At 40.5% G+C, this 23,073-nt stretch overlaps 1 protein-coding gene across 1 annotated transcript in view; it reads right to left on the reverse strand.

Annotated features, from left to right (window-relative positions):
- Positions 1–23,073, reverse strand: part of KCNH1 (potassium voltage-gated channel subfamily H member 1) — a 353,446-nt gene that overhangs the window by 319,942 nt on the left and 10,431 nt on the right. The window contains exons 2-3 of the mRNA XM_058539782.1: positions 11,219–11,342; positions 7,557–7,663 (exon numbers count right to left, since the gene is read on the reverse strand). Coding sequence (XP_058395765.1) covers positions 7,557–7,663; positions 11,219–11,342 — 231 coding nt within the window. The remainder of the gene's footprint in view (positions 1–7,556; positions 7,664–11,218; positions 11,343–23,073) is intronic.

The raw sequence follows: 23,073 nt of genomic DNA on the forward strand, positions 1-23,073 counted from the left end.
AGAGGAGCAATAAATGCACAAATATTCACACACACAAAATCAGGAAGAGGCGGTTAAAATTCTGCCTCCTCACCCAAGTGGCTACAGTGGAAAAACCAAGAAACAAGCATGTCTTGTTTCTGCAAAAAGGACAAAGGGTCAATGATAAAATTTTTGTTAAAGGAAGATCAATGCACAAATCCAGGAAAAACACAGCATCTGACAATGCTACTGATAGCTAAGGCTGCTGCAGCTGAGAGCAGCCCTTTCCTGGCTAAGGATGCCCAGTGGAGGGGCAGTTCCAGGTCATGCTCCTCCTCCTGGTCACTCTGAGATTCTCACCCCTTTTATAACACCCTCGGGTCATGTAGTAATGAAGCTGACAACCTAACCTGGCTTTGGGGTTCCTCAACCCTGGCAGCCAGATATCAAAACAGCAAGACTCAGGTATATGAGAGAATTCTTGGCCTCCATCATTTTGGTCTTCCTCCTACCCTGGGCCTCCTCCCAGGTACTCTCTGTAACCAGGCAGCTGGGCACCCGGGCCATGTTCAACAGCAACAAAATCGACCAAGCCACTGTGATTGGCTCTTGGGAAGAGCTGCACTTGCTCTTGTGCTGGGCCACTTGGATAGGTCCAGAAGCTAGACTAGGGAATGGCAGCTGCCCCAGGAAACTGACGGGTTGGTCTGGGGTCAACTTCATTGAGACACATGACAGATGCAGAGAGGATAAAGAGCACCAGGGGCAAATAGTGGCCAGTGGCCATATGAACATTTGATTTAGAATCCCAAGCCTCTTCGTTTATTGCTTCTTGGCAGCAACACCTTAACTTCTCTCGGAACCAGTTTCCTCATTTGTAAAATGGGGATAACAGACCTACTTTAGATTAAGTCAAAATACACAGAAGTCTGATACATAGCTGTTTAAAACTATTACTTTCCTTTTAAATTCCTCCTCTGTAAAATTGAAATGCTCAATCTCACCTCGCAGGGCTGTTTGGATGACTTAAAAAGAGAATGCATCTCAAGGTGTTTAATGAAACTCTGAAGCTGCCTCCACCTGTTCTAAGGAAAGAAGGCCAGTCTCAACTATAACAAGCAGAAAACTGGAAAAAATCAATGTTCAGGCCTCCATGTGATTAAAATTTGACTGAAGAGCAAAAAAAAACAAAACTTAAATAAATGGAGAGAGTTACACTGTTTGTAGATGTGAAATTAAATTTTGTAAGATGTCAAACTTCCTTGCTTAATATATAAATTGAATGTAATTTCCATCAGAATCTCAATTATTCTTTTTGTCTGTCTGTTTTTCTCATAGCTTGATGAATTGAAATTCGATTCAAATAGAAAAATAAAGGTATAAGAATGGCCAAGAAATCTTTGAAATTTTTGAAAAGAAAAATAATGACAGGGACTACTTACTACAGTAATTAACAGCCATTGGCACTGGCCCCAAAACAAGCAACAATGAAAATAACATTATCCCCTTTTTAAACACGGGAACCCAAGGGGGAAAGCATTTTAACCAAACTCACATAGCTAATAAGTTACAAAAGGATTCCTGGAAAAGGAGAGGACACAAACAAACCCACGAATGTGGAAAGTTGAGCATATAAAGAAAAGGGTATTTCAAATTAGAAGAGAAGAGCTGGATTCTTTAATAAATAGTACTGAGACAACTGAATAAGCAATGTGGAAAATAAATTAGATTGCTACCTGACATAATATATAAAAATAAATTCCAAATGGTTTAATATTGTAAATATTCTAACACAACTATAAAAAAGTACCAGAAGGAAAAACGGGAGAAAATTTTTATTATTTAGGTAAAAAGAAGAGCTTCCTAAGCATTATATACAGCTCAGAACTGTAAAGGGAAACACTGACATAAAATTTTTTTACTTCTACACGGTATAAAAAAAAAGCCACTAATTAAAAAGCAAAAATTTTTTAAGTAGGAAAAATATTTTTCAATATGTGTGTGATTTAGGATCAATATCTTTTACATATAAGCAGCTCCTAGCACTAAATAAGTAAAAGACAATCCATTAGAAAAATAGGCAAAAATATGACTGTTTTCCTATTAGATTTGACTCCACAACCAGATGGTAACCTCCTCAAAGGCAGAGTCAGTTTCCTATATGTGGATCTCTTGGGCTCAAACCCACAAGCCTCCAGTAAGTAATCAATAAGTACTCGGCCGGCAGCTTCTCCCCGCTGGCGTGGCTAACTGCTGTAAGATGCCTTTCCCTGGGCTTCTCTGATGGAGAGCCGATACAGTGCTCCCAAACACGGGGCCACCAGCCACGCCACAACTTGCGCAGTCAGTTACACGCTGGGGAGTGTTATCCAGAGGGAGTGCTCCTTTCACTCAGGGCTGATATTTTGTGATTTTCTTATTTGAAAAATGGAAAAACTAGTTGACTAGCATGAGAGTGATCACTTAAATAGTTACTGAATGAGTTCATTAATGATGACTGCCATTGACAGAAGAAAATTATCTAGAATTATATAATTATTATATAATTATTATATTATATTTATATAATTATCTATTATATCTACATAATTATCTATATTATATATCTATAATTATCTAAAATTATACTAAGAATGAGTTAAGTAACAATACAAAATATATAGTGCTACTGAAATGCCCAAGTTTATTGGTCAGACTGGCCAACAGATAGAAAGAAACCTTTCAAATAATCCATCTGCCAAGATATGTATTCCATACACTCATTCCAAAACACACCATGAAGCCTTCTGCTAATTACTCCCAACTTCCCAAAAGGTAGGACAAACATTAATGCTTGTCAATAGCAGATCCTTCCTACAAAGTTGTCCTTGCAAATATTAAAGAATGGGAGAGGGGAAAAAAAGAGAATCAAAACAATTTATTAAGAGCTTATAAAAAAAAATCAATTAAAAAATCACTAGAATTAAATAGACTATATGGGCAAAGAATCTTAACAATTAACATAAAAAGGATAATTTTAAATGAATAGTAAATAGGAAAAATAGTCTCACTAGCATTAAAAATGCTCATTAAACAAAAAAATTTAATTGTGGGCAATTTGATAATTTAAAAGTTATACCATTCAATGCTGGTGCAAAGCAATGAGTCAGACACGCACAATCTGCAAGTGAACTTGGAAATGGGTTCATTTCCGGAACACTATTTGGCAAAATGTCTCAGAAACCTTGGTTCACATTCTTTGACACTAATTCTTAACTTCTAGGAAATATTTCAGAGTGTCAACAAGCATCTCTGCACGAAGATATTCACCTTAGCATTGCGTTTAATAAAAAAAAAATTTAGACCCTCATAAGTATCCAACAATAGAAGAAGTGTTAATAAAATCCTTTCTAAATTATATTTATGAGGAATTTTAACGATGGGTATTTTTTTTGATAAAAGATTAAATAAATGTATGGTTTCAAATTGCACATATGTCAAAATGTAACACATCTCAATTACGTAACATGTGCGAGACAAAAACTGAAAGACAACACACCAAAAAGTTAATAGTATAGTAGTACTTCTCTGAGTCTTTGAGTCTTTGGAGTGACTGTTTTTCTTTTTTATACCTTCATGTATTCATAGTAAAAATGCATTCATTTAAAAATCAGAGAAGAAAATAAACATTCTTTTCAACGATGACATCTCATATTTTAAAATCTCGACAGGGGTGACTTTTCCCCCATGGGACTCTACACTGCTTTAAAACGCTGGAAGCGTCCATCTATTGGACCACAAATTTTGAAAGTAGAAGCAAACTGCCTCCTCCTTCCTCTCCTCTCCTCCCGTCCACTTCCTTTCACAGTCTGCTCTTCCGGGGGCATCACTGGTCAGTTGAGCCCCACACTGCTCACTCCTCGGCTCCAAAGCCCTCACTCTGAATCACAGACTTTTCCTCCACTCATCTGTGTCTTGGTTACTATGAAGTTCCTTTCAAAGTCACTCAACAGACATTTACCTAGCACCTCCTCTAGGCCACGCTCTGCTAGATACTCGGCATGTTTTACTTCAGGCCAGAGGAGTAGGAGTTCCTGACAGGAAACACTGTGCTTCCCACTTCCTGAGCACTGCCTGGGCTGGGGCAAACTGAGGGAAGGGCCAGTCAGCAGGTACCACTGACAAAGTCCCTACACTCAGCCTCCTCCCATTTCCCCGCTGGACGTATCTCCATCTGAACTGCCTCTTCCCCCAAGCAGGCCACAATCATCTTGTCACCAGGGTGATTCTTAATGGGCCCTGAACCTCCAGTCTCATATGCTCCATACCCTCTCCACACGCTACTGGATTCATCTTTCTAAAATGAAAATCTGATTACTATATACTTAACCCTACTTGGAACTCCTCAACACTCCTCACCCCCCTCTCCCCACCACCACTCTCTTAAGACAAATTCTAAACTCTGTAACATGGCTGCATTACTGGCCCTTCCTAACCTCTCCAGCCTCACTGGTTACCCCTCCTTTATTTATAGATTTATTTAATTACCCCATGAGTTTTGGTGGAGCATTTTCTATGTGTCAGGCACTGTGCTGGGTCCAGGGGATACAGCGGTGAAAGAGACACAGCCTGTAGGCATGGAAGTCAGTCTTCACTACAGCTGCTTTCTGTCCTTGCTACACAGTGTGATGCATGACCAGCAGCATCGGCATCACCTGGGAGCAGATCTCAGGCCCTTCCCCAGATCTGCTGAATAGAAACAGTATTTCGATTCACAGGTGATTTCCTATGCATGTCAAAGTCTGAGAAGCCCTGCTTTGTGTCTCTTGAAACTTCAGTGCCCACTCTCGCCTGTTGCCTTCCCCACCTGCATTTCATCAGCCTGGGATACTCCTGTCCCTTCTCTCTGCCTAACTCCCACCTATCCCTCAGTTTCTGCATGGATTTCCTGTCTGCTAGGAAGATTTCCTTCCCTGCCCTCCTAAGTTGGGGTTAAGTGACCACCCCAAGTGGTGTCACCATCAAAACACTGACAGCTCTGTGCTACGGATGCTGCCTCCATCACTGCAAATGCTCTAAGAAGCTGTCTGTCTTTTCGTAACCGCATCCCTAGCAGCAAGCCTAGTGTCTGACAAAGAGTAGTTGGTCAATAAAAAGCTGTTAAAAAAAAAAAAAGCATAGAATTCGGTGCAACTGCAAAATTCCCAAGCTTAACAAATAATATAAAGTTTCTAAATTCCTCAGGAGAGGGTAGGATTTGGAGGAGTTGGGAGCAGTAAACAGGTTCCTAGGAAGAAACCAGCACTATCTGCATCAATTCCATGCTTCATGTTTTATGGACAGGCTTAGCCTTGTGTGGAACCTCTGCTAGCTCACTAGACATCTTTGTGTAAATTAGAAAGACAACCTCCTCCTTCAGCACAGATGCAATTCTAGGCCAGGGTGCATGAAAGACTCAGCAAGCAAACCACAAGCTGGTTATCAGTTGCCCTCTATGCAGGTTATGGCCTGCACCACCATATATGGTGGCCCTGCCTTGTACTCCCAGTTACACTGTCCCAGTCTAGGAAGAATGGCCATGGAGCAAGCACTGGAAACCACGTCCTGGCTGTACATGACCTCAAGTGAGGAATTTAACTATTTAACTTCTCATACAATGGAGATAACATCAGCAGTGCCTACTTTACAGGGCTTAGAGAATCAATATTTTAAAATAGAGTGAAGTCATACCTTCTACAGAGTTTATTTTCCGAAGTCAAAGGATAAGGTAAAAATTGCATATGACCACAGTTACTCTTGAAAATGCCTGAACATCACCCATAAAGTAGAGCCTCGTGCCCAGGCTGACATGCCACTCTGGAGACTGGCATGCCTCTCTCAATAGGCCACCACAACCTCCAGGGAGGGAAGAGTGCCGATTCTTTGGTAGAACATCAGTTGAACTAATTGGCTTACCTGCATAGACCATGTCTACCTAAAGTACAGAACATCAAATACCAGAATCACCTTCAACCAGATGAGACACTCAATACAAGGCCTTCAGCCCCAGAGGCAGCCGAGGCAGCTGAGATCCCCTCTGCCATCTCATACTCACTCTGGGCTACGTGCTCACTGAAGGGAATGGCAAGTTAAATCACTAACTCAATTTAAATGATGTTTCCTTCTCTCTCCCCTTTGTGCCAAACATGTAGAGTTGAATTGGGCAAGTTAAATGCATAGTCTAATGAAGCTTGAAAACTCGGAAGCAAAATATAAATGCAAGGCACTATTTTTGTGATATACCTACCCAATCAGTATTCTGTGTTGTGGGGAAATCTACACTGTTCAGTACACAAAGCTGCCAGCGTGGAAAACCTTTAACTTACTCCATTAGCTCGGGGCACACAAGGAGAGCACTTCTTCCCCATGAGAAGGCCACTGCTGGCATGCTCCCAGTAAGAACTGTTGTTCTGAGCTGTGTTCCCCATCGTAAATGGCATAGAGCCATTTACAGTTTTTCACCTCATTCCTCTTATGCATAATAGCCGGGTAGGAACTAGACCTAGCGGCTGAAGGGGCAAGATGGAGCAAGGCAACAACTCTAGCGTGAAGGCTGCAGGACCAACCGTCTTGGATTTGCTGATGCCCAGAGCTAATCTCTTGGAACAGCATCTGCAGAGGCCACCAGGCAAACAGTCCTCTCGGTTGCCTGCTCCAACACTCCAGACTGAAAAAAAGTCCCAGCCCCTTCCAGATAAAAGAAAATGTGCCCTTTCCTTTCCAGAGCAAAACATATCACTCTGAATGCCACCAAAATAAACACCTATCTTCATGTGCCATCTGGGCCACTCTGGAAATGTTCTATTGAACCAATGACCTACCTACATATTCAATTCAATCCTGCATATAAAGAACAGGATTTTTTACAAACAAATAGTGTTTTTAAAATAGAAACAAAGCACTATTCAATACCTCTGCAGCCCTGCTATGGCCATATACTCCACTTTCTATACTTCTAATATAGATAATCTTCATTTAACAGGAAATCTCTAAGAGAAAAGCAAGTTTATACATGTGTATGGCTACTGACTTAAACTTTTCATTGACACACTTTGTGGAAGTAATTGTAACCAAAACAAATACAAATTAACAATGTACTCCTGTTAGTACTGTCTCCAACGGAAAAGCAGGGTCACTAGGAGAACAAAATTTTATTCAGGAACTTATTTGTGCACCTACTGGTGTTCCCTGCTGTGCTAGGTGCTGTGGAAGACAGATACAAAGATGAACTGGACAGAGTTTCGGTCCCACCTTCTTCCTCCCCCTAAGAAAGCTTAAAATCTACAAGTGCCTTAAGCCAGCAACTTACCATAAGTAAATCAATAGGAAAAACACTAACTCTTGGCAGAACAAAGAGATCAAGAAGTCTTGATTCGTTAGTGACAAGTTCAAATGTTCCTATGAGAAACAGTGTAACTCATCAATCCATACCATTTATCCCAACATACATAATGGCTTCAAGTAGTAACATTTAGCTGGTGGGAGAGAAGAAAACCCACGACAGCAACAGAGGAAGAGGAGATATTTCACTATTCCAAGCACATAAGGGTATGGTTCAGAACGGTCTGAATACTTACTGTTCTTCTTGTACATCAAAATTTCAAAGGAATTCATCTCATAGTTCTCAAATGTTTGCCGCACCTTCTCGATTGTGTCCTTATCAGTCAGCTCCCCATACATAAAACTGCAAAGCAACCAAAGAGTCAAATTAGATTAACAAGTATTTATTATTCTACCAGCATATGTTAAATATGTTCTATGCCCAGCACTGTGCTATGCAGAATGAACACACACACACACACACACACACAACGAAAACATTCATTCAATCAAAAAAGATTTACTGACTCAACTGTGATCAAGACTCGATCACTGCCCTCCAAAAATGAAGAGCCTAATAAGAGAGACACACTAGAACAGAGTAGATCAGAAAACAGTATGACTAATACACTAGGAATTACAGAACAGAATAGGCACAGAGCACTGTCTGAGTGGTCAGAGAAGGCTTCCCAGAGGTAAGGACAAATGAGATCTAAAAGGCAGATGGAAATTAGCTGAGAAAAGGAGCGAAAAGAATATTCCAGGCAAAAGATGAGCATGTGCAAAGGCACAGAGGTGAGAGTGAGGTTAACTCTGGAACCTGAATGTAGTTCAGTTCAGTATGACTAGACAATGAGGGGAAATTTTGCAACAGATAACACAGAGAGGTAAGCACAGGCCCAATTATGGAGGAGAACACGGCATTATAAGCCATGTGAAATCATATTTAAACTTTATCCTGAAAGCAATGGGGGGGATGCTGGAGGGTTTTAAGCAACAGAGTTACGTAACCAGATTTGTTTTTTAGAAATACAACTCTGGGAGACTTCCTGGGAAAAAATGACAGAGTAAATTTGGACCACAGATTTTTTTCCTCTTCTGATTCTCAACAAAATGAACAAAAGAATAGGAAAAATCACAAAAATTCACTAACAAAACAAGAAAAAGGGTGCAATTTGATGCTCTAAATGTTAAGACAGAGCTAAGGAAAGAAACAGAAGATTGAGCCACCATCTGTGCAGCTCTTTTTCCTGCCCTCACCACCAAAAAAGAAGAAAAGCATTAGGTTAAAAAATTGACATGATAAAATCCTACAAATTCTTACTAATACATCTCCCTACTGTTCACATGTGGAGAAAAGTAGACTAAGGGGGTAAATAAGCAGCATGAAAAAAAAACTAGAGAAAACCCCTGGATTGTAGAAACTCCTACTCTCCTAATACTGGTCCTCAGCAGAGGCAGGAAAACTGCCAGGACTGTCCATTTTCCTGGGCCCCACACTGCACATTGTCTGAAGAGGTTTACCCCTCTGGGAACAGGATACACCCCCAACTAGGTAGAGCAAACCATGGCACAGGACACTAACAAAATGCGAGAGTAGAAAGGGCATCTCTCAATGGGGCCGGAAAAGCCAGTCCTCTGACAAAGGCTGCCCATGGACCCAGCGAGCATCTCCCCTGACCACCCCAGGCTTTCATGCAGCAAGAACAAGAAAGACAGCAATGCACAGCCCTTAGGTCTTAGGTAAGGCAGGAGCAGTGGCATGGGTTCCTAAACAATACATTCCCCATCTTCTAAAACTGTGCATAGTGAATGCAATCTAACTTTTTCCTGATGACTTGAATCACAGAGTCACAGAATTTCAGAGTTAAAAAGAATCTCAGTGCAATTCCTGAATCACCAAGTCAAGCGCCATGCTTAGCTTGATACTGGAACAGCCTTGGGCTTACTGTGGGTTTCCACTTTCCAGCACCCTGTCAAAAAAGGGCCCTAGCTGTGGACTTGATGAATTCTGTGTCCCTTTTGTAATTATGTCCCTTCCCAGCCCACTGAGAGATGTTATCATCTGTGGTCCCCCTTCTGCCTATCTTGTGTAGCACTCTGCTTTTGGGTTGCGCCCTTCATCTACAAACCCGGAAAACAGATAACCGAGCTTGTTGAATTATCTTTAGAAAGAAGGATAGATCAAGACTAAATGAGCCCTGCCTGAGAACAAGAGGACTTCTCCTAGGAGATAAAAACTTAAGCTCCAAGACCCTTTTATTTAGCCAGTTGCTCAGAGGCCTTTTTAGCTTCCTCCCACTTTCTCTTTCCAAGTTAATTTGCTAGATAAGTGACCTCCATTTAAGTGACGTGATGGTATATATGATAGCAATTTCCTTCATAAGGTAAAACAAATCCCTGTAAAATGGAGTCTTCAAACACATGAAGCACCATAATTACACCCAGCTTTCATTAGTCTTATGTACTTTTTCAAGCTGTGTTTTACCAGTAGATATAAGTTTCCTTTACCTGGACATTAGATTTCAGATGTGTGCAATGCAAAAAATAAGCAAAAGAGGCTCCCGAGCTATTAGGAATATAGCTAGCACAAAGGTATGTCCGCTTCATTTCTAGAGAAGGGACACCTTCAGGGAATTAAATAAGTTTCTTAGAATTGTACATAAAAGAAAAGTTGGCTAAATCAGCAAGTTGTCTTATCTGATTTCCTTAGAGTGTGTGATAATAGCCAATAAAAAGCAAGAAAGGTAAAGAAAGGCTGCTCAAGTCACAAAAAGTGAAGCTAACTCTCCCAATTTGTTCTGATTATAAATGTGCATATACTGATGTAGATGCAGATATAGATACTTAAGAGGATAACAGCATGCCAAGAACATAAGAGAATTCTATTGTATTACTTAAGAGTCATAATTTCTAAACCTTTGAGGGGGGAGAGGAATCTTAAATTTTCCATTTCCCAGTCCCAAAAACCTAAAATTTAAGAAAATGATAACATTTTCAAAGGCTTTAATACTTTTCACCGAACTAGTTACTTGGCCAATTTAATACCATGAAAATGCAACTTCTGAAAACCGAAGACCATGCCTGGGTCAGACAGGTTTTTCCACTCTTCAGAGATGAGCTTATTTCTTGATCTGGCAGGTTGGGGGAAATGATTCCACTTCATGCAAACACCACTGAAGATAGAAGACTCCGAAGGAAGTCAGGAGTGAGAGGAGCCAAAGGCTGTGCTGAGCCAAGACCCTGCCAGGGCAGCACAGGGGAACGTCTGGCAGGGTCTCGGCTACATGCTCCGTTCAACACCTTGAAGATGCTTTAAAAGAGTTTTTCTAATGCCCCTGCCCAAGGGTACTGCTGGGTTAGTAACCCTGTCAAATTCACAAGCTGTGCTGCTAGCCCCATTTGCCTCTGCCTTTGAGTTAGCAATCAGAGAGAGATGTAATGGCATGAATTAGAAGAGAATATTGGTTCTCTTCTCTTTTTCTGATGAAAAGCCCTATGAAAAAGGCCCTTGTATCCAATATTGTAGTTATTCTTCTAAAACGGTCATACATTTTTAAAAATTAATTTAATCATCTAAACTTTTATTTCATTTTATTTAACCTTCTAACTCGCACATAATTTCATCTAAAACCTCATATACTTTTGAATTCACATTTTATAGATAAAATGATTTTCCTGAGTTTTTCTAGGTTTCCCCCAGTCTCACTGACTGCAAGTTCATCAGTTGTGGGGACCATGTCTTAGGTCTTCTTTGATTTTCCCAGGACAGTGTGTGAACTAGAGATGATATTGCAATAAATATTCCTGAATAAACACTGAACGAGAGAAAGGCAATTCCCAAGCTGAGTAAGCCATTTTCTTTTTCCAAAAGATACCATGATAGATTGTTCAACAGAACAACCCCAAACATAAATACCTGCAGGTACTGCTTTTTTGCATCACTTCCGCCCTGTGATAGCCAGACAGCTTGCAAAATCCATCATTGCTGTACACGATAGGCCAGTCCACTATCTGCGCATTCCCCAACACAAAATTAGTATCTGTTAAAAAAAAACAAAAAAAGAAGAAGAAGAAGAAGAAAAGAAAAGAAAAGGGCACATGAGGCAAGACATTAGTTGAGATTCAATGAGGACATAAATAACGTCAACCACTCCAGGTACTTTTGCTTCCCTCCAAAACAGTCTCTTGAACAGGAGAAAGGCCCTGTGAGGAATACAGAACAGAGCTTTAGAGCTGAATATTTTGAATTCAAATGCTAAGGTTACTGTACTCCAAGAAGAAGTTAGCAAAGGAACCATGCTTAACCAACCAACCAACGAATCCTGCAGAAATCCAGTGATTCCCATAAGACATATTCAAGCCCTAATTTTTCATCTCAGTGAAAGTATACTGGTAATATGGAGCAAGAGAGAATCCAAACGTAATTTCTTTGCCTCCATCCAGCATCTTAGCCTTGTCAGTCTTTTGGCCAGAAGCCACAAATTAACCTTGTTGACCTTGATTAGCATTCGCCCGTCCTAGGAGAAGAAGGCCTTCTTAGAGAGGCAGAGGAAGGCGGATAGAGGATCGCCTTGTGGAACACACACACCAGAGAGAGCCCTCCTCTTGGTAAGGAAGTGACTAGACCCTCCTAATACTAGAGCTTTGTAGAACTCGATCAAGATGTTCACAACGACAAAACTTTCTTACTGATTTTGAAATTTTGTAGCCACAGAAGTCACATTTCAGAGCTCTTTCACGGAGCTCCAGCCCACCATTCACTCCCGACGCAGGGATTAAGGAGGCCAGACATGTCCGGCTGCTTAGTGTGTTCTCACCACTTCCCACATTTTTGAAGATGCTTTTTGTGCTCAGGAAATCATCTGTCCCTCTTTTCTTTTCAAGACCTTAAATTAAGCAAATAACATCCAGAACTTAAATGTAATCATTATTTTAGCCTGGCTCTCTCCTCTCCACAGAATACTCACCCTTCTCAAAAAAAAAAAAAAAAAAGGAAAGAACACAAACACACCAAGAGGAGGGGGTTTTGTTTATATATGTATATACACTATGTAGAGAGACACAATGGTGATATATCATGTCCTCCTTTAATTGGGAGGTTAATTTTGTTTTAGTACAGCATTTACAATTCATTCACGATATGGGTAACCATCCCTTCCTATCTATGTGGGAAGGAATAGAGGAAAGAGAAGGAGAAGGAATAACTAAATACAGTAATCTATTCTTGAGAATGCTTTGATCTATTGAAAAGAAACATAAAACACAGCTTTCATGAAGTGAATCTGTAAAACCGCTAAGCTTATAAATATGCTTTTCATGAAATCTACAACCGGCGCTTCCCTCCGTCTCTCCCATATATACATACTTCTTGAGTGCCCATTAGGTACCGAGCACAATGCAAGACCCTGGGGAAATCCAGCTTGATGAGATATGGTCCATGCACTCCAGGCACTTATCAGGATAAACAGACATGTGCACAACTAACTAAAGAAACAGGTAAGAAAATGATTAATTCCATTTAAGGGAGGTAAAAATCTATGTCTCAGAGGGGTCACATTTGAACTTGCTCTAGTCTGGAAGGATGAGTAAAATTCATTTAAACCCTATGAATGCCTAAGATGATAAAAAAAAAAAACAATAGATATAGAAATGAAAATATGATGCCTCCCTTTGGTGAACTCAAGAGGTTGTGGCAGGAAGGGAACATTCCGGGCAGAGCGCAAGCATGAGCAAAGGTCTGCCAGCATGCAACACACAGCAGACTGTTGCAGACAGACAAAGGGCAACCAGAAAGACTGGCAGGAAAGGAGCCTGGAGACCAGACTGGGAAGGAAGGGTGCTGAATGTCAAAGAGCTTTGACCTTATTCTGGAGACAGAATAACCCTTCATGTAGGTCTTCTCTCCCTGAATAAACTCACATTTCTGGAACTGAGCAACTAAGCCTTAAAAGAAGTACAAAATTCACAAAATTTCCCCTGAGTGTATATGAAATCTAATCAATTTAACTACCTCTCTTGTTTATCCTGAAATTGTAATTAATTTCCCTCAGAAGACCTGGAGGAGGAGGGGAAAACTGAGAGAGCTCTTTCATGGCTAATGCCCCACTTAGATTAGGTGATAAGAGGGAAGAATAGCCAGTTATAGATCATGGTTTGACTACAGGTGTTTATTTTCTTTCCTATCCTAGTCCCCACTAAAATAAAAGTAAATAAATTAAAAAGGTAAAAATCCACAAAAACAGAGTAAAAAACGAACAGGAAAAAATGACTACAGAAGAAGCAGAAATAATATAGGAAACAGAGAAGAACTTTTTTTAAAAAATAATCTCGAATTAGTATCCTCAGAGAGATTTAAGAGATATTACACCCATAAAACAAAAAATAGGATGCTATGGGGGGAAAACCCTATAAGAGAACAAATAAGAGCTCCTATATATTAAAATTAACAAAAATTCAACGTAAATGTTAGAAGATAAAATAGTCTCACAGAGAGTAGTACAGAAAGAGACAGAGACAAGAAATATAAAGAAATAATAATAATAAGACATAGAGCATCAAGGCAAGAGGAACAACATGCACCCTAATGGGAAGAGCAGAAAGAACAACATGAGAAAAGGCCAGAAGACATTTTTTAAAAATTAAAACAATCAAATGTGACGGCAGAATAAAGATATTTTCAGATGTGCAAAGATGTGGGAAATTTCTTTACCACATATTCTTTCTTAGGAAGTTACTTGAGGATGTGTATCAGCAAAATGAGGAAGTAAAGCAAGAAAGAAGACAAGATGGGAACTAGGGGGAAAAGTGGCTCCAAATGCAGAAGGCAGGGAAGGAAGCTAATAAAAAGCATTCAATACAGAATGGTTCAGAAAACAGAAGTTCCAGAAGAGGGTTACCAAGGGATAAAGCAGGCCAGGATCTGATGATAGTCTTGATAATTTGGAGCAACATAAAAAAGTCAAAAAAGGCATATAATTTGGGGGGCAAGAAAGGAAATTAGAAACATCAAAGAAAACAACAGCTGTGCAAGAAGGGAAACCAAATCACACTTTGTCACATCATTGTCATAATAACGTAAACCCTTTTTTAATTTCCAACTTTTAAAACCGACATACAGTTGAAGCATGAAATATTAATTATCATAAGTATCTGAATGTAACCTCATCAATTCTGACACTGTAAAAATACAAATAATAAGTTTAGAGGTACAAGAGATGTGTCTAGAGCTGATATAATAAAAAAGAAAGGTATAAATCTTTTCATTAAAGTTGCAAAGATAATCAATAAGAAAGTAATATAGTTATATTAGGAGGAGGGGGTAGGAAGTAGATAAAGTGAGCTAAAAACTCAACTAAATTAACAGAAGTCAACAGATAATACCTAAAATTGATAAATCTAGAAATAGCTATAATGCATGTTATTTAGGGACACGGCAGAAACTATAAGAAGAAACAGCTAAAATTAGAACATGTGGTGGCTGATGAGCAGGATGCGTGAAAGGACAAGCACAGGATGGTTGTTTTTCTTTATGAGCTCTTCAGTTTGATTTTTTTAACCATGAGCATGTATTACTTTGATAAAAATAAGTGCATTCTTAATTTTTAATGAATTTAATCAGAAAAGATTAATTTGTTGATTAAATTTTTCATTTACCAGAAAATGAGAACAGAATACATTTCAAGCTCCAGATATCACTGCAATTTCTCATAAAAGTATTCTGTTCACCCTTTAAAGGTATTCATCATTCCTTAAGCATCCTCGCTATCCCTGGGGTGCATATTACAGACTTATCTGGGAAAAATCAAGTCCACTAGCATCTTCTCTGACTTTAAAAAGGAAACGAAACCCATGCTTTTAATCATTATATTACATTGTCTCCTTCTTATTCCATTAAGTAACAAAATCGGACCATTTCTATGAAAATCTTTGTAACACGTTAGATTTATGTGCCTTCCCGTAAAAACACCAAGTATAGTGGGACTTTTAATTGATGAGTCAACACTACCATTACTGTCATCATATATTATGATTCTACCTTGTGACACACAATGATGCCCTCAGGTAATATTGACATGGTAGAAGTAATTGTTCCTCCTCTAAATGCTTGGGCTCTCCTGTCAGTCTTTTCAATGTTTCGTCTCTTCCCTCACTTGCAAACTATCACCTCTTACTTCTTAGAACTTAGTGTGCTGACCTATTTCTATAACAGTTCTGCTTCCACTCAATGATAGAAGAGGAGGAGAAGAGGGGAATCTTTGTGCCTGGATCCCCATTTGAGACTCAGGGGCGAGAGAGAATACCACACACTGGTGACTCGAAGGTGCTACATAGCAAACCTGGCAGTGTTAGCACTACTGAGTCTCCCGCAGCTCCCATGGGGTCTGCAAAGGATCCAGAAGTTCCCCACTGCCCTGCTGCTGCTAAAGTTGCATAAGCAGAAGGTTACCACAGTGGAGTGAGGTGACCTTGTAGCCAAAGGTTACATGTCAAACTATCCAAGTCTAAGATCAACATGAGGGTTCAAGCAAATACCAGAGGTCAGCTGCAGGGCCAGCGAGAGCCTAGATTAGATCAAGTTACATATATATACACACACACAGAAAAAGCAAGTATGTGTTGGGTTGGGGCAAGGCACCAAGTTCTGTTCAATCCAAAGAACAGAACCTAAGTTTACCAGCTATGGACTTGAGCCCTACAGATCAGCTGGCACCCAGTGACCAGCAGACCAGGGGCCATTGCCCTAAGGACCCAAGGACTAGAGGGGAAACTAAGGCCTTGCCTCTGGGGATCTGAGGCCCCAGAAGTGATGCAAGTGCTTGCCTCCACCTCACACACCTTCTTGGAGAGAAGCAATGGGATGGGCAGAATTGGAATCTGAACACAGGAGAGACTGAATTACCCAAAAAGACAACTGAAACTTGAAGAGCTTGAGATGCCATTAACTGGGAAGTTCAGAGTCCCTGCTAACTAGTCTCCCCTTGGTGTTCAGTGGGTTGGGAGCTTGTGAGGGAGGTAAGATCTGTTAAACAAAATAAAGTGAACCTAGATGGGTCTGAGTCAATTCGCCACTATGCCTCCAAAAGCATATCTGCCATGAGAAGAGACAGGCTCAGAAAGTGGGACTCTCCTGAAAAAAGTGCATAAATTCCGGTGCAAGAACTCCATGATAGCCACTTCGCTTAGCCAAGGCTTCTTAATTCCTCCAGGTGGTTGGCTATATTCCTGATGGTTAAGAATGCCAAATAAGAGAGCTCTAGTGAAGTGATACAGACTTTCTGGCCAAACGGAGAGATGTACATTCCACGTCCAAACATAAATGACTCTGGGATTATTCACTATTTTTCAAACTCAGTAAATGAAAACTTATTTCCAAGCCAAGCAAAACTTAACCCACTACAAGGGGGAAAGTAACCCACTACAAGGACAAAACATCAAAAAAAAAAAAAAAATCACCTCCTAAGACTGCATCAGAATTGGCATGATCTGGATACAAGAGATTTGGAGATTTTAAACTGAGAAACGTTAAGATATCTGCCATTCTTCATCAAAGAGGGCATCACCACAGTCAAGACCACATGTATTAAAAGTCACTGGATTATTACCCCATGAGGTGGGCAGGCACTAGTATTAACCCATTTTTACAGATATTGTAAGAGAGCTTAGCAAACCAAAGGAACTTTTACTAGGTCACACATCTAGTAGAGCTGGGACTGTCTAACACTGTATTAATCAGGGTTCTCCAGAGAAACAGAATCAATAGGAGGTATATATATAGAGACAGAGAGAAATTAATTTATTATAAGGAATTAGTTCCCATAATTATAGAGGCTGACAAATCCCAAGATCTGCAGTTGGCAAGTTGGAGACCCAAGAGAGCCAATGGTGTAATTCCAGTTTGAGCCCAAAGGCCTGAGAACCAGGAGAGCTGATGTTGTAAGTTCCAAAGGCTGGCGGGCTCGAAACCAAGGAAGACTCCCTCACCAATGTTTCAGTTCAAACCCAAAGGCAGGAAAAAAAACAAAGTTCCAGCTCAAAAGAATGCAGGGGAGGGGGCCGGCCCAGTGGCGCAAGCGGTTAAGTGCGCATGCTCTGCAGCGGCAGCCTGGAGTTCGTGGGTTCGGATCCTGGGCATGCACTGACACACTGCTTGGCAAGCCATGCTGTAGCGGCGTCCCATATAGAGTGGAGGAAGATGGGCACAGATGTTAGCCCAGGGCCAGTCTTCCTCAGCAAAAAAAAAAAAAAAAAAAGGAGGATTGGCAGATGTTAGTTCAGGGATGATCTTCCTCACAAAAAAAAAAAGAATTCAGGGGAAGGTCAGCCTTTTGTTCTACTCAGGCCTTCAACTAATTGGATGAGGCCCACCCACATTAGGGAGAGCAATCTGCTTTACTCAGTCTACCAATTTAAATGCTAAACTCATCCAAAAACACCCTCACAGAAACACCCAGAATAATGTTTGATCAAATATCTGGGCGCCCTGTAACCCAGTCAAGTTGACACATAAAATTAACCATCACAAACACCAAAGCCAATGCTTTTAACTGTATAACATTTTGCAATAATCTTTAACGGAATCAGCAGAATCATAGCTCACAAATTCTGTAACTCCCTCAAAGTCCTTGGTAGATCTCCAGGACTCTGGGTTTGACAGAATACAATACCTCTATAAAGCTCTATTTTGATAAAGAGCTTTTATGAAGGCAACACTAACCCCTCACTTATACCTCCCTAAGGAGATTGATCAAGCTATGAGTAGGTATCTCTAGACCAAGAGGAATCCACTCTGTGTGTCTTGGCCTCTCAGACTGGCCTGTGCCCCAGCATGGTGGAAGAAGAGAGAGCTTGAGCTACTTGCCTCCTTATGATACTCAGAGCCCACTTGTGACAGGCCTTGCTGGCCCTCTGTTCTGTCAGCTCCAGGTTCGTGGCCTAAGAGTAGGTCAGTCACTCATGGTCTGGAAGCCAAAGTCTAGGCTTGAGGAGGGAGACAGACAACACTGCCATGTTCTCCAACCCAGTTTAACGGTAATAAAGCTGATACTGCATTTTAACCCTCATCTGGCTCCTTCAGACAGTCTTCAATTGAGTAAAAACCTAGAGGACTGAGGGTAAAATGTGCTCCAACACATTCACAAGGATCAAAGCTCCAAGATTCTGAATGGCATTGAGAGGTCATCTGCTTTCCTGCCTCCTGGCACTGCCAAAGCATACTGGTGAGAGTCTTCACAAAATACCCACAGAGCAAGAGGCAATACGATCCCTTCCAGAACACTGCTGGTGCTTTGTAAGTCCTTTCTACTTTCTCTCTTCTTTTTTAAAAAAGATTTTTAGAAGAGACCAGCCCCTTACATTTCAGGCCTTCAACTCAATGATAGCTGGTCCAGTCAAAGCATCACTATAAACAGTTGAGATTACACTGGTAGCCCCCAATAAACAGTGCCTCCTCACATTCATGCCCTTGTTTAGTCCTCTCCCCTTGAATCTGGGTGAGTCTGTGATTTGTTTCAACCACAGAATGCAGTAAAATGGATGCCATGCCATTCCCAGGTCTAAGCATTAAGGTCTGGAAGCTTCTGCTTCTGTACTCTTGGGAGCCCTGAGCTGCCATGTGAGAAGTCCAGCTATACTACTGGAGAAACCATATGGACACACTACAAGCAGAGGCCACCTACTGAGAAAGAGGCCCTGAGATTACACGGAGAAGCTCTGAGGAACTTAGTCAACAATGAAAACCAATGGAAGAATGAGGGGTAAAAGACACCCTATTAATCCACCCTTCCCCTCCCCCAGAAACACCTAGGGTTCCCACAGAACACCATTTGAAAGAACAACAATGGCGACAGCAACAAATCGGGTTCTAGTGGCAGTGTTGTCCCTAATGAGCTATGTGGGTAAGTCGCTTCAGCTCTCTGGGTCTCAGTGAAGGCAAACTAGAAGATCTCCATGCTTCTGGCAGCAATAAAATCCCACTTTCTAAGTAATTGGATTCATAACAAAGAACAAATCAGATGATGCCTCTGCAACCTGCAAGCCACCCACCCATTGGAGTATCAACCAGTCATGACCTTGAAATATCACTTCTCTAAATGCTGACTCTGGAGAGCCTGGATCACTTTAAAAATAGCAGAAACATCTTCTAAACTTAACTAAGTGGGAAGTGATACATTGCACGTGAATCTTGTTGTATCAGGCTTTTATTCAGTGGAATTGTTTGGATTGGGAGACACGATACAAAGGGCAGTATTAATGTAAAAATATACCATATTGGCAAGGAATTCTACAGTAAAAATAAATCACATGTTGGTGGGTCAGTTTATATATACAGAAAATGCCTAAATGTGTCTTTGGAATCTGTAAAATGTAGGTACGACATATGCTCTTGACTATACGTATAGCCTTTGCAGGTAGAAAGTGTAATTTCCAATCAGCCCGTGGCCCATTCTGAAGCACCAAGCCTGCCTCCAAATTCATATTTTCTGAACCGATCAAGTCCCTCCTACATTGTTCAGTAAAATGTGTAGGTTCAACCTGGCTGCCCTTGCCATGATTTATTCATTGGCTTTCATCTGAAAGTTCCCTGTGTCTCCAGGTCTTTGATGCAAATTAACCAGAGTCTGTTGCCTCCTTCTGATGCCTTTTTACCCCCTGAGGGTCTTTAGCTGCAAGAGCGCATGTAATTAAATGTAAGGTTTCCTAAATTCAACCTTCCTCAGCCCACACAGTTTTCCTCCAGTCGCAGAATAAAACAAACATTCTGTAAAAATTTGAAAGACTCCCCTCTCCCCACCAGGTAAAGTTTCTTCAGCTGATGGCGCGTGAGCCAAACCACAATGCAGTAGTCAGACGTGTCAAAATCATTCCAAATCTACCATTTGCCCATAAAGCATAACACAAAGATATTGTAAAAAGAAATTATTAGAAAATTGCTTTTCCTCATAATTACCACAAATAACAAAAGAGAAACTAACTAAAGCAATGACTTAGAAAAGTGACTCAGTTTGAGCAATTACACAGATAAAAGCTGCATTCAGTAAGCAGTTCACACAAATTTATTGCTCCCTGCCAACTCTAGTTATTTAGAGGGCTACAGTAAATATTTCACAATATGGTTCTAATAACTCAAGATATTTTCTTAGAAGAGAACACGTCTCATGACACTTCCAATGTTATAGATTACTAAGGATATCAGTGCTCTTACAAAAAGCAAGTTTGAGCAAAAATATTTTTTCCTTTCTTTTAAAACAATAGAAAAATGATTGAGATAAGTGATGATATCAAAAGGGATGTATATAAGCACTTGACGAAGACCAGGAAACAATAATTTGATTTGCCTGAACCTAAATAAAATCCATTTCAAATTAACTTTGAAAAAAACAAAAAAGATCAAGATTTGGTAATATTTGGAGAATGGAGAAGATGAGATGAGAAACAAGAAGCTAAGTCAGTATGATGCACCTAAATAAACATCTAAAATCTTAATATCAGCAAAAGTCATTTTGTGGTTCTGTTGCATTTTTCAACCATAAAATTCCATGAAAATGACTCTTCTAAATTGTCAAGGGCCCAATCTTTGCACAATACAAACTGAACTCCCAAGGGATTCAATAGTTATTTGCTTTGTCTCTGATTTTAATATCCTACAGAAATACAATTTTGATTGTCAGCAAATTACAATGGGGAAAGAGATTTCAATTTCAAAAGCAAACTCAAACACTTCATTTACTGGGTAGTTACCCCAAAGCACATGGTTTCAAAGCATGACCTCCATCTTCATTCAGCATCAAATTAAAGGATTTTGAAACAATAAAAACAGATGAATCAGTTTCACAAGCAGTATGGAAGTGAATGATATGAAATTGTTATAAATACAGAGACTTTTTCATTACTCAGTGATACTTTACTTAATAAATGAGAGCTCAAGTCCTATGCTGAATTACTGCTAAGAAACATTTATTTGGGGCCGGCCCCGTGGCTTAGTGGTTAAGTGCGTGACACGCGCTCCGCTACTGGCGGCCCGGGTTCAGATCCCGGTCACGCACCGATGCACCGCTTCTCCGGCCATGCTGAGGCGGCGTCCCACACACAGCAACTAGACGGATGTGCAACTATGACATACAACTATCTACTAGGGGGCTTTGAGGAAAAAAAAAAAAAAGGAGGAAGATTGGCAATAGATGTTAGCTCAGAGCCGGTCTTCCTCAGCAAAAAGAGGAGGATTAGCACAGATGTTAGTTCAGGTCTGATCTTCCTCACAAAAAAAAAAAAAAAAGAAACATTTATTTGTGTGATCAATTGCTAAAAAGTTCTGCAACAGATTAATCAATCAGGTATTTTATTCTCATTTTTATAGTCATAATAATTTCTTAATGTACATCTGTACATATTAAAGGCACTTTCAACAAAACTCAGACCATCACCGAATAGCACAAAAAAAAATTCACTCCCAGAACTCAAAAAAAAACAAACATGACTCAAAGTAAGCAGTACAAAAATATTAAATGGTATGAGAAAAAGATTTTTTTAAGCTAGTTTTACATTTTCCTCCTGTGTTATTTTAAAACTTTCTTGGTAAATGGCTCAGTAAGGATAGGGTATAGCACGAGGGTGCACAGAAGGAATCTCAGAGCAGCTCAGTTTAATACAAAAAATATTTGAAATCTACTTTGTCCCAGGCATGGCAGAAAGCAGGGGACACATTTGTCCATTTAAAAGCTATACTCAACTTCCCTGTCTAGCTCTATCTCCCCTATTCTACATATCACATAATTCCACATCCCGCTTCTCCACCCAGGCCCCAGTCACAGCAAACTAGACCAGGAGTAGACAACTGGCCATACAACCCATAGTCAGGGCTGGGCCAATAAGATTCTCTCTCCAGAACAAAAACTAAGACAGTAAAGTTGAGACATCAGAAGATGTCTCCTGAGAGTTGAGGAGACATCTTTGACCAGGTGCACGCTGGTGAGTAAACAGAGAAAGGAGGTCTTGAGAGAGAAAGGACGATCTCAGACACACGCACAGAAGAGCAGTCACAGAGGCCTGTAAGGGGAGAAATGCACAGCGACAGACAGACAGACAGGAGCAGAAATGGAGAGATGGAGGCAGAGAGTACAAAGACAGATAGCAAACAGGGACAGTTGGAGAGAGATGACAGACAGAGATAGTGACAAAGATAGATGGCAGACAAAAGGTAGACAGCCACAGAGACAGACAACAGAGAAAATTAGTGGCGGGCAGCAGTATGTAGAGATAGGCAAGAAGACAGACAGATGTGCAAAGGAGAGGAAAGAGGGAGGGAATGGAGGGACATGGAGCATGGGGAGCGGGGACAGGCCCACAGAGAGTGCAAGAGCATGAGCCAGAGCTGAAGAATGGGCACCCAAGAGCAAGAGACCCACAGCAAGACCAAGACAGACGAGAGTGCAGGACCACTGGAGAGAGTAGAGTAGTCTCCATTTAACCGAGGGGCAGATGTTCCAAGACCCCCCGGGGAATGCCTGAAACCACAGAGAGTACTGAACTCTATATATACTATGTTTTATCCTATACATACAAACATACCCATGATAAAGTTTAATTTATAAATTAGGCACAGTAAGAGACTAACAACAATAACTTCTCTTTGGCATAGCTGAATTGCCAGCATCACTACTCTTGCACTTTGGGGCCATCATTAAATAAAATAAGGGTTACCTGAACACAAGCACTGCGATACTGTGACAGTCAATCTGAACAGTTGATCTGATAACTGAGGTGGCTACTAAGTGA

The sequence above is a fragment of the Diceros bicornis genome, chromosome 4 (assembly GCF_020826845.1).
Source record: "Diceros bicornis minor isolate mBicDic1 chromosome 4, mDicBic1.mat.cur, whole genome shotgun sequence".
Classification (NCBI taxonomy): domain Eukaryota; kingdom Metazoa; phylum Chordata; class Mammalia; order Perissodactyla; family Rhinocerotidae; genus Diceros; species Diceros bicornis.